The following is a 13442-nucleotide window of genomic DNA, read 5'->3' on the forward strand; positions in this document are numbered from 1 at the left end:
CATCCTGAGTATTAGACTATTCTCTTCCCACTTTTGTTTGAATGTTCAGATCTCTTTTCTTTTCCTTTTTGTTTGCCCATGAATAATTTATTTTTTCTTTTGTAAATTTTTATTCTTATTTTCTATCTGCTATTTCACCTCAATGTTGGTAATAATGGAGTTATGTGACTTTTCTTGTCTCTATACATAGTGATAATTCATTTTTCTGAATCTCCTCTTTTTACATATGACACTATGTATTTCTATTTTTTAATTTTTAAAAATTTATTTATTTATTATTTTTGGAGGGCGGGGGCAGCAGTAAAGGGAGAGGGAGAGAGAAAATCTTAAGGAAGCTCCAGGCCCAGCGTGGAGCCTACCATGGGGCTCGATCTCACGTCTCTGAGACTATGACGTGAGTTGAAATTGAGTTAGATGCTTAACTGAATGAGTCACTCAGATGCCCCTGACTTTATATATTTCTGAAGTAAGATAAATACTTAAGCAAAACTGTTATACATATACATAAACGTGTTAATAGTTTTATAGTGTTTAGCTTTCTTTTATAACTATACTGTGTTAACAGTGCAAATCATAGCAAGCATTATTCACAGCTCTACAAAATGCATTTCTTAGTGCATTGAGATATTAAAGATGTGAATTATATTAATCTAACATAGGCCAAGTAGAAATTAATCCTTATCCATGAGTTTTCTGTTGTTTAGTGGATTCAACTATAATTTTGAAACTACTAATTCAATTTCAATTTTCATACTATATGCATACATCAAGAATAATCTGGTACTTTTTAAAATGAGAAAATGCGTATTTCAATCAGATTAAACCTTTTTTCTGCACCATCAGCTGGCCCCGGTTTTTGGTTTTTCAACAAATTCCCTTCAACAACACTACAGAAATGATTTATCCAAGTACCTAATTAATCGGTATATTTTATTTCCTATTTCTAAGGGAAGTTTCTAAAATAATAAATTGATGTTTGAAATGCTACACCAAACCCAAACTGTAAAATGAAGCAAATCACCTAATCTCTTTCAAGGTCATATAATAGATTACTCTTATGTTGAAGCAGGATGCATATGGTCCATGAGCAAAATCTCAGCTGTGGGCTTCTTGGTAAAGGCATGTAGATGCTCTTTGGTTGCATCTCAAAGGGATTGTGAACTCTGGGTTATGACATCAGGTTTTGGGTGTTTCCTGGAACCACAGCAGTGACATAACGACTAATTTAGATGTGTCATCAATTTTCCAATGCCAAGTCTGCAGTGAATTCTCAATGGTTCTCAAAACTCACCATACGACAGTCATAGGATTCATGCTTGTCATGGCATAGTCTCATTACTGATTGGTGGAGCCCAGGAAGGGTAAGTAGAGAGGTCAAACATAGCCCCAATCCAGGTGGACATGCCCAACATCACCACAGCAACACCCACAATATTAACGCCAAGTCCAGCTTTAACCTTGAACGGGAAAGAGCATAAATGTCAGTTTTCTGAAGAGAAAACCTATAGGAGAATCAGAATACTATAGCAGAAAGTATATGTCAGATTTATATGCATCATAAATGATTAGTATAAACTGTCATTTCATGAAACAATGAGTTCTTCCATTCATGTCGAAAGAGAATCTGTCCCCAACTAAATTACATTTAGTTGGAGATTCTAGGAGGTTCCTCTTAGGAATATAATGGAGTCATTATGATACAAAAAAAAAAAAAAAATCCCTTTAAAAATTTGTCATTTCATGTTAAATCAGAATATGAGTTTTGAGGTCTTATATTTCAGTGGATAAGGTTCAGGTCACTATATAACTGGATCCTTCATATTCACTCAATACTATTATTAGTTTAGCCTTCAGTATTCTCTTACTGAGATTTAATAAAATGTCACTTCTATTCATCTTCCTTAGAGTTCTCATTTTTCTGGTTCTTATATCATCATCCTGGCATCCACTAAAAATTTCAAATTTGCTTTCTATCCATTAAAACAGAGGTCGGCAAACTACTGCTCATGACCTGTTTTGGTAAATTAAGTTTTATGCCACTACACCCATGGTGATTCCATATTGTTGTTGGCTGTATTCATGATACAATGGCAGAACTGAGTAGTTGTGACAGAGAGCATATGGCCCAGAGTGTCAAATATTTATTATCTCTTTACAGAGAAAGCTTGCTTATCTCTACATTCTCTGTATTAAAGCATGGAGCCCCAAAGCAAAAGGGGATGCCTAGCAATGATTATTACAGAGGCCCCCTTTACTATCTATGTAAGCCTCTCATTTATTCCAGAATCCTGGCTCTATTTTTTTAAATTCACATACACTGGACACTGGTTATATTATCTAATGCACAATTTCTTTTTCAAAAGGATATTATGTGACTTTTGCATAGAGACCTTTCAAGAGTTTTTACATTGCAGGGGGGGAGGGACAGCACTGTGTGTGGAAGGAGACAACTGGGACTTACTTGGAACTGCATCTGCATGTAAGCTCACTGAATTTACTTTCGTTATATTCTTGTTTGGTTTGGAAGTTGGTAATCAAGATTGGTGGGAGACTAGAATATTCCCAAGCTAGTTCTTGACTACCACTACTTTTGTATTGGCAAAAATGCCTATGTTTTATCACTTAAATGTCCCATTATTACTTGCTTGTTCTTTTATGTCAGGTGCCACTATCAGAATCAAAACAAGAAAGATGACCTTTCATTGGCAGGTACTGAGTCCAGTGTATTGTTTGAAGCAAGTATTGGTTGCAAAATATTTGTGACAAAAAACCAAAGTGCATGATTGCCAAATTTCATTAACCCTATTTCTTCCTTTTGCCTATGTCAAGCTGGATCCTGATCTTGACATGTAAGTTTCAAGCCATTGTGCTAAACATATTCTATGCTCTTTTCATTTTTTTTTAGGACATTACTGATACATTCAGTATCTCTATATTTGTGACTGCAAATTCAAATGGCAAGTTTGCTTCTGGTTATCATTCTTAAAAACAATTCTGTGACCAATCATGTACTCACCTTTAGAGGCAGAACTCAAGCCAGGCTTTTCCTGGCAGCTGATTAGTGTGTAAAAGGATAGATAACCCAAGACATCACACATAAAAATGTCTATTGGAACTGATTGCTATCTTTCAGCTCACTCACCATATCAATAACTTTTAGATGGCCATAGGAAAAAACAATAGCATTGGGCGGATTTGCTACTGGAAGGAGGAATGCAAATGAAGTACACAGAGTAGAAGGTAACAAAATATAAAGAGGGTTCACTTGAATGGCTTCAGCCTGTTGGAAAAGATAAAAAGGAGTCTAAGTAAAATGTTGAGGTAGGCACCCAGTACCAAAATGAACAAAATCATTATGATAAGCTTTCCCAGAAGCAGGTTAAAATCTAAACATAATATTATACACACAAATGCAGTTATGATTTGAAGAGTATTTTTCAGAAATGTCTCTTCCTCTTGTTTTTTTATATGGTTATTGGTGCCCATTTAAGTAGTACAGCTCAGTTCATTTAGAAAATAAAGTATCATTTATTCCAGGAACTAAATAAAAACAGAAACAATTCATTATTTATCTAGTGCTAGGTGCTTTGTGTGTGTGCATTTATGTAAAATAACTGAATCTTCCCAATGACCCATAAGATGGCTACTATAGCCCCAAATAACAGACAAAGAAACTAAGGCCCAGAAAACCTAAAGTAACTTGTCCAAACACAAAGCTGGCAAGCAGGAGAACTTATGAAGGGTCGTGGATCCTTCTGGGTCCAAAGCTTCTCAATATTCCATTAACTTTTCTGCCTCTGTGCCATGTATAATTTAAAATTGGCTTAGGGATCATCACAGAAGAAGAATTACTACTATTCTTAATTTATCACATTATTTTCTAACTGTGCCATGTTGAGAAGTAAAATGATATTTTACCCATATAAACTGTCTACATTTCTTCTCTAACATGAACCAGCAGCTCAAGAATGCCAACATATGCCCCTTGAGCTGTAGAGGAACAATTCTAGAAGGGCAATCCTTCTTAATTTAAAGTGCTATCCTCTCACCACACTCAGGTGTCCCAATAAGAAAAACATTTTACCTCAGCTATTTCTTGTAATTGCTAGCTAGGTGGGGAGAAAAAGGGAAGATTGTCTTTTCCTCTCTCTCCTTGCAAATCCGCTTTTCACTTATCTTTTAAAATTATTCCCCGGGCTGTAGAAAACTGTGTCTAAGATATTTAAGCTTATAGCCTGAAATGTAAGCCTAGCTCTTCATTCACTTGCAAATCATTTATATGAACCACTTCTCAGAAATTGAGGAATAATCTGGAGGGGGAAGTGTCAGTGTTAGAGATCTAAATACTGAAGTTGCTGGGAAACATGGACTCCCAAAGTCTTACAGTTGGAAAGGATCTAGGCTGATCCCCCCCTCTGTGTGCAAATGAAAAATCTGGGCAGAGAGAAAGTAAGTGATTCTCTTAAGATCCTGCTGCTTGAATGTGGAAGAAAAGAGTTCTCCTGAGTTAGGTCTCCTAAAAATGTATTAATGCAAATAAAGACCACTCTATAAGTTATTTATAGGAAGATCATTCATGCCAAAAATTGATTCTATACCACAATATGAAAACCAGCAAAGTAGAGCACTACTCTTTTGATGAGTGTAAAAGCAGATGAATGAGATACTCACCAATGGAGATAATATAGGGAGAAGAAGGGTAATGGTAGCTGGATTGCTGGCTACCTCTGTTAAAGATGTGACAAGCAAGGAAGATATCAGAATGATTAGCCACACTGGTAAGGAGCCTAGAGGAGATAATTTATTTCCTATCCACTTAGATAGTCCTGACTCCTAAAAAAAAAACCAAAAAACACAATATTATTCATTAACAATTCATTTTAAGCAGACACAATTTAAATGTATAAATTGTATCACTTGCTCTAAGAACTCAGTTTCTAAAATTGAAGTGTAATCTTCCATATTTTTTCATGGTTTGGAAGATCTAGGTAGCTTTGACATGGAGGAGCTCTCAATTATTCTTATTTTAACATTACTGACATGCTTTAGGAAATCTGAATTGTCTTCCCACATTTTTTCAATTAAATTTTATCTAATTAACATATGTGGATATTTTGGCAAGTCATTGGGTACTATAGGGCTTTAGGAAAATGGCAGTCTTCTGGTCTACCTCTCACATCTCCTAAGTTGTGTTCCCCAGAGACAACTTTCAGCCCCTATTAGCTATTTATGGCTACTTTTTAAATTATGCTTTTTCCTCATTTTCAAATTAAGACATTATTTACTGACTAACATGTTACATAAGGATTTAGCTTTCTTACACCATCTACCATACATATATTTCCTGTCCCTTTATTTCTTTTACTTATATATCAACATTTTTAATTACATCAGTGTTTAAAGTTTGCCATTATGAGTATATGAATATTACTCATACCTGAGTCACTTAGTGTACTGTGATTATGCTAAAACTATGTTAAAGGGCATTTAAGAGACAGGGAATTACAAATAGGTGAATGCTTTAGTAGCTAGCCGCTATCTTCTCCCAAACAGAAGAGTTATCTAGTTCTGGCCATTTGCCAAACTAATTACAGTTTGAAACAAAATTTTAGAAGAGTAAATGTCTCCAAATCTTTGTAACATATTTTTGAAGCTCGTGGCTTCAAGGGTAGGGTTATTCTAGATATCCCATAGAAATTCAATTCTATATATTAGGAACTTCAAGACTCCCCTCCAGGATTTCCCTAGTTCTGCCAGTGAGAGAGCCTAGTGTATCAGAAGAAGTCTGTGACTTCTCATTTTCTTAGATTTTGCAATTCTAGGGTCTGGCCAATGCTTTTAAAATCCCTTTGAGTATCTAGAGTCCAATTCAGACAGAAATTCTGGGAAGCAGAGATGGACAAATTTCATATCAATGTCAGAATTGCTGATTCTTACAATTCAAATTATCAGTCAAAAGAATGGAAGTTATTGATTCTCAGAAACCAGATATCATTCTTGCTGAAATAGTAGAAGAGTGTATTTGCCTTATATTTCTATCATTTACATTTGAGCGGTCTATGAGGCAAGCCGAATCTGATGTAAAACATTGTAAGTGGCACTCAGGATGGAGACAATTTCAAAGATTTCACCCCTTACTAAATCATATAGCTGAGAGCTCAGTGTCCAAATACCATACGGAAAAAATGACAATGAAGTCAGAAGCAAAAAAGTCTCTCTATAGGCTATTAAGAAGATAGCGGATAGTTATTTGTCTTGAGAAAACTAAAAAATTAACTTTCCGGAAACTGAAAGCCTGGACCACAACACCTCTCTCTCACTATCCTTTTTACTTTGATGACTGAATAAGGAAATGGAACAGCTATGAGCTTTAAGTGTTTCACAGAAGGCTATGAAATACAGAAATGAGGTTTTTAATGAGTCAAAGAGTAAAAAATTTTCATGGACTTTTTGAGAAGACACTTTTCTTCTAAAGAGTCCTACAATGACTTTCAAGTGACAAAGGCCTCCCTAGACTTGAGCTTTTTATAAACTGGATAGAGGATAGGCCAAAGAAATAGCAACTTTATTCCTTACGGTGGTTTTATTTCTCCCTAAAATTGGACATAATATAATATTAGCCATAGTTATGTAAAATTCTCTCTGGACTTCATTCAATAAACATGTACAGGACGCCTGGGTGGCTCAGTTGGTTAGGCAGCTGCCTTCGGCTCAGGTCATGATCCCAGCGTCCTGGGATCGAGTCCCACATGGGGCTCCTTGCTTGGTGGGGAGCCTGCTTCTCCCTCTGCCTCTGCCTGTGCTCACTCTCTCTCTCTCCCTCTCTCTCTCTCTGACAAATAAATAAATAAAATCTTTAAAAAAAAAATAAACATGTACAAAGTACCTTTAATGTACTTAATATGCAACAGAGGTTTTTTTTTTTTTTTCCCTTGGTATTTGACAGAGAGGGAGACAGCAAGAGGGGGAACAAGCACGGGGGGTGAGAGAGGGAGAAGCAGGCTTCCTGCTGGACGGGGAGCCTGATGCGGAGCTTGAACCCAGGACCCCGGGATCATGACCTGAGCCGAAGGCAGACACTTAACGACAGAGCCACCCAGGCTCCCCCTTAATATGTATTAAGTAAGAGAGTAATAAAGTACTGTTTTTTCTTACTCTCTTTCTTTGACAGCCTTAGGGCTATCCTATATTGAAGCAGACCTATTGAGTAGGTCTGTGACCTACTCAAATTCATCATGAAAGGGGCACCTGGGTGGCTCAGTGGGTTAAAGCCTCTGTTTTCAGCTCAGGTCATGGTCCCAGGGTCCTGGGATCGAGCCCCGCATCAGGCTCTCTGCTCAGCAGGGAGCCTGCTTCCACGTCTCTCTCTCTGCCTGCCTCTCTGCCTACTTGTGATCTCTGCCTGTCAAATGAATAAATAAAATCTTCAAAAAAAATTCACCATGAAATAAGGATAAAGTTATGAACAAAATGTTTTGCTAGGAATCATTGTATGTATGATTTTTATATCTTTTTTCTTACTTAGCTAATTTTCTAATACTATTTTATGGAATAAGAATTCTAATCTTTGGGGCATCTGGGTGTCTCAGTCAGTTAACAGTCTGACTCTTGATTTTGGCTCAGGTCATGATCTTAGGGTCGGGCTCTGCACTCAGCATATTGCTGCTTACGAATCTCTCTCCCTCTCTGCTCCTCCTGGCCTACCCCACGCTTACTTTCTCTCTGTCTCTTAAAAAACAGTGTGAGAGAATTCTAATCTTCTTTGCTTTATTCCTTTTGCCATATTGGGGCAGCATTAAAAAAATAATGTTTTATGCCTACAGCCTGTAAAAATTATTAAACTCACTTCATCTGTGTAGTATAATTAATGCATGGCTATTGAAATCTGCATCATTAAAATGATAGGCTAAAGTTGAATATGCCAAAGCTTGAATATCTCCTGTTCTTTTGAAAAGTCTAGTTAATTGTTAAATGTCTTAGGCACAGAGTATTACCTCACAGCCATCTGCCAAGGCAAACCCTCCACCAACAAGAATGGCTATATCCCAGGGCATGAATGACTGGAATTCTTTCCAAGTAATCAGTGGTGAATAATCAAAAGCAACTGCAAAAACACAAGTCCTATAGTTATACATTGCTTAAAATATGACAGTATGACATTTTTCTCTATTATCCTAAATCACCATCTCACAAGAATTTTTTAATATTCCTGTATTGTTTACAGATAGGGAACTTGATTTAGACTTTGAGTAATTTCTACTGGGCTGAGATGGAACACTGTATTACAAAAATGTTTTTAAAAATATCATAACTTGGAAAAATTCATTGGATCATAAAATAGAGTAAATTTAGATAGATTATAACATTGTCATTTATAATGCCACTCATTCATTCATTCAAGCATTCATTCACTCATTCATTCATTCATTTCATTCATTCCACTAACATCTTTGCCTCCTACGGGCAACCCAATGCGTTGGACTGTACTATTTTTTGCTATGCATAATGTAATGTGCCATTGGTTCTAATATCAGTATAATATTATAATTTTATTCACTAATAGTTACTTGAATATTGCTTTTTTTTCCAAATCATGAGGAGGGTCATAATAGATTCATCAGGATTTCAGTTTAAAATCAAAGTTCAGATTAAATAATTTAAGTATCATTCATAAAACTCTTAAAATTCTTATAAAGCAATTATCATAAAGATTTCTCTTGATAGTTGGGTCATAATGGCTCATTTGATTGAGAAAAAAGGCCATCCACGAATATATTATTCCCACCTAACATTTGTGTGTAACAAGAAGCCTTCTACATGGTATGATTTTAGGGTTACTAATAAGATTTTTTCCTATTTCCTTCCTCCAAACCTAAACCAAACCTACAATCACCATTGTTGGAAATTTTGCTATTTCTTACTTGAATTAAGGCATATATCCTGTTAAAATGCAAACATCTCTGAAATCTACCTCTCATGTAAAATTTAACATATAATGTCTTATTTGTCATTTTTAAACCTAGTGTGGATGAGTTTAACAGGGAGAATAGGAGTTGAAGAATGAGAACAGAGAGAATGGTGGATAGGCATATGGGGTCCAAGTGCAGGCTTCACCAAGATGGGCCACTTTGGCATGAACATTATTGTGAGTTAAAAGCAATCAAAATCCAGAAGATTCAGAAAAAGCTCTTGGCCTACCCCTCAACTACCTGCTTGTACCAGGAAAAGAGAGGGATTAATAAAGATTCCTCTTGACCTAAGAAACTTAACTGCATAATTAGGCACCCTTTGTTTTCCAAGTATCTCCTTTTGCCTTCCCATTAATGGTCTTTCTTCTCTTTGTATCCTCAGACCCTTACCCCTGTTCTTAGCTCATATAAGAGTGATATTGCTTCATTGTCTTTGGAACTTCCATGTCTGTGTGGATTCCCTGTATGTACACTACTATATTTGACTTTCTGCCATTACTCTGTCTTATGTCAACTTGATTCTTAGTCCAGCAAGAAGGATCTTGAAGGGCAAAGAAAATTCTTTCTCCCCAACAAAAGCAAAGTTCTTTCTGAGAGGGGGATTTAGATGTGGGAGCCAGGAAATTTAAGCCAAGAATTGATTCTTCAACACTTGCCATTGATAGGCCTTAGGACTTTGACTGCAATGGTCAATGTCCTCAGAGTCTCATAGAAATTATTTCTCTGTACTTTTATATCTCCTTGTAACATACTTTGAGATATCCTAATTTCAAGTAATGAACAAAAGGCATTTTTATCAATGTTATGTTATTTACATATGTCATGTCCTAGATATCTGACTCATTAGTCATTTATTAATTTGGACTCAGGAAGTCAGGTGTGCCAACCCAACTGCATGAATCCCAGTTCCATCCAAGTGAAAAAAGGAGGAAAACAGAGAAATAAAAGAAAAACCAACAATAAAAAAAAACAACACAACTCTACTAGACTATTTCTAAACAATTCTAAACTATTTGTCCCACAATAATAGCATAGGAATCTGACTACCCAAAACAAGCTGTATTAGTATAAAGCACAGATATGAAAGAATCCTATGTTTTAAAAGTTTGTGTGTGTTAGGAGAAGGAGGGTATGTTCACATAAACATACTTTTTTGTCCATGTATTACAAAGACAAGGAATGCTCCCCCTGAATATCTTGTCTTTCATTTGTGACACTAGGTTCTGGCTAAGTGGGGGCTTGATTTGCATTCTCTCCAGGATTACTATGAGGCTATAAATCCTCTTTCCCTTAAAACTCCTCACCTTTTTAGATCCTCGGCATTTATTACCAAGGGCTCATCATGAAGTGTGACTTCCAAGTTCTTGTTCCTATGTTTGCCAATAGTAAGATTAATTCTGATTATGGCAGGGAAAGTGGGCTTATTGCGGACCACACAGTGTCACTCGAAGTGGAATTCTAACCATGGTGCATAAAGAAATCTACTTCTCACTTCTGCCAAGTAAGATGATCCTTCTTGTAGGGGGAGGACATGTGCTGGTTGAATAAGGGTTGCAGTGTGCACACAGGGCGTCCTAAGCCAGAGGCTGTGTGAGCATGTCCATTCCTTCTGTTCTAAGTGCTAACTGAAACCAATTGAATTTTGTAATTTTTGCTCTTCCGTTAAATTGATTCAGAATTATAAATAATACTCAACCAATTTCTCCTGTAGGTGTAGTTTTAGTCAATCTCTTAGCTGGGATAAGAAAGAATAGGATTCCTATAAGTAAGGCAACAGTTGAATCTGTAGCAAAACCAGGATACCTGAAAAAGGACAGATGTGTACATTAAAAAATGGCATCAAAATTTGTATGAACTGAACAGCAATTGACTATGCTATTGGCCTACAAGTGGTAGTTACGGTACAGGTTAGTTATTCTGAATAATCTGTCCTAAAATCTATGGATTTCCAACCAAGCCAAAAATCTCAGACCATGTTCCCGTTATTTCCATATATGTCTCCTTATTTTCAAAACCATGAATACATATACTGACATACTAGCCCTACATGGCAAATTCCTTTTTAGGTAAAACTTAAGGATTTGATAAACAATTTTTTCTTTGTATTATTTCTTTTCATTATACTGGCAGAGAATTGAGGCAAAAACAATTACTAGGCTAGGCAAAGCCCTAAATAATTGTTGTATAACTTCCTACTATTGAGTTGTGGCAAGGAAAGGGTGTTTCTGGAGTCCTCTAAAACTCTTCTCTAAATTATGAAAAGAAATTGATCTTTTTTTTTTTTTTTTTAAGATATAACATCTGCTACTGTGATTACAGGGCCCAGCCATATCATATAAATGAAATCAACTCATTTAATGCTTTGTACCCTATGAAACTCAATCAAGAATATTAATTATTAGAATGGTTTATGAGATGCTCATAAATGATTGCTATACAAATTAAGAGTGATTCAGGAACAGATGGGGTCTTAGAATCACCAGGCCATTCCAGCAAGTAAGACAGGCTCCCAGAAGCCTCAACAGTTAAGAAGCACCTGGAAACCAGCTATGAATGAAACAGACATAAATAATTAGAACTCAGTTTTAAGATTCAGCAATATTAACTAGAATCTTTGTAGTCTGAGAAGCATGTGTACACCCTAGAGGTTATTTTGCTCCCTTGTAACTCAGTAATGTGTACATACTATAGACACTACTCTCTACTTCTGTGATTTACTTGAGCAGTCTAAATAATCAAGGAAGTATATTATTTTATTCAATCTGACAACTTTATGAAGGAGTTTGTTTTCCTTAAATATGGATTTTATTTATTTTTTTGCTGAGCAAAAAGCTATCTTGGTATAATTTATTCAACAAACTTAACCAATATTTATTATTTTATTGCTCCTTATTGCTTTTGAGTTGTAATTTTTTTATGGTATTTTTGCCAAATTAGGTCAGGGATCATGTAATCTGATTTTGCTTTATATGAAAAGACACATTGAATTCAATCCAGGTTCAAACAGATGGGATGAAAACATTAGGTGGTAGCTATAAATCTTGATATATCATTCCAGTTTTGGAAATTCTAAATGCTTAAAATCTCTATATTACAAATATATTCTACAGAAGATACTTTAAATAAAATCAAGCCATAAATGCTGAAGTAATTTTGTCCCAAAGACTTTTAAAACCATAATTATTTTATTATTAGTTTATTTTCATTTTATTTTTAGTTTATTATGAATGAAGTCTGTCTCACTATTACAAAATATCAAGGTTACACAAATTTTATTTGCTCTGGCAATTTATGAATCAAAGTTGATCAGATTTGTATCCTCAAATCACTTCTCTGAAACCTTTGTTCCTTCTCCATTGTTTTCTCTCAGAATTCTAGGTAACACAAGCACCCGCCTGTAGCAAATATACTCTGTTCTGCTGCAAGTGAAATAGCTCTTGATTTACACTTTCCTTCTGTAAGGAATAGAAATTAGAAACTGATTATATTGAATTTCCTACTGGGCTTTCTTCCTGGTTTTTATTAGCTACTGTCTGATTTCATTGGTTTTTACACACTGGTGTTTAGAGAATGCTCTCCCTACCTAACATAATTGGAGTGGGATTTTAAAAAGGAAAATAATTACTTTACGTTGGTTTAGGACCCATTACAAAACTAAAAAGTAACAGTCAAACTGTTAAATGATAGTTTGCTATGAATAGTTTGCATTGAATAACTGGATGCTGCTTTGTGTTTAGACTTTTCAAAGTGAAAAGTCCTAGTTCCAAACAAAAAGTTGATCAACTGAAGCCGATCCTTTGCAACATGCTACCATGTCATATTGGTGCACTCGGGTGTTCACCAGGAATTTGCACACAGATTTTGCACCTTTAAAAAATGTTGGCAATGCCTACATAGCCATGAGGCCCTGATTCAAGAAGAGAGGGAATTCTTTATTCCATGTAGGCAGAATACTTTGAACCCAAACAATTTTGGTTTCTGTCCCCACAAACATGGATTCTTGCTGTGGGATGTGAGACAGGAAGTCATCATCAGAGATCTACTCAATCTAGGAACTCGAGTACTTCAGTGAAAAATGGATTAACAATACACATTTCAAAACCAAAGTATTTATATTGATATGTAGGATGGTCCTTAATTTAGAAAAATCACACTATCATCATCCCCCTCACTTTATATGACTCAGCATGACTGCTGGTCTAGAAGATACTGTGAGATAAAATTAACTCAACCCAGCTTCTAACATTAGTTTGTACAATCAGTCTTATTACTTACTCGGGAATTCCTTATTTACAAAGTCAGGGTAGGGATAGATTTATAGTGAACTAGTATAAAAATGAACATAAATTAGAAAAAAAAAACACAAGATAGTGAACTGAATAAAAAAATAAGTTGGCAAAAACCAAAGAACGTGAATCCGTATCAGGTTATTAACAAGGATGGAGTGGGATTTATCTCGCATAATAAACATTT

General features: G+C 35.6%; 1 protein-coding gene across 1 annotated transcript in view; it reads right to left on the reverse strand.

Annotated features, from left to right (window-relative positions):
- SLC13A1 (solute carrier family 13 member 1) overlaps positions 1-13442 on the reverse strand; it is a gene marked incomplete at its 5' end in the record, with an annotated part of 114284 nt that overhangs the window by 27126 nt on the left and 73716 nt on the right. The window contains 5 exons of the mRNA XM_080818731.1: positions 1292-1457; positions 3143-3280; positions 4672-4833; positions 7995-8104; positions 10666-10772. Of these exons, the coding sequence (XP_080674857.1) occupies positions 1320-1457; positions 3143-3280; positions 4672-4833; positions 7995-8104; positions 10666-10772 (655 nt within the window). The 3' untranslated portion in view covers positions 1292-1319. The remainder of the gene's footprint in view (positions 1-1291; positions 1458-3142; positions 3281-4671; positions 4834-7994; positions 8105-10665; positions 10773-13442) is intronic.

This window comes from Martes martes, assembly GCF_963455335.1.
Source record: "Martes martes genome assembly, chromosome: 11".
In the NCBI taxonomy this organism is placed as follows: Eukaryota; Metazoa; Chordata; class Mammalia; order Carnivora; family Mustelidae; genus Martes; species Martes martes.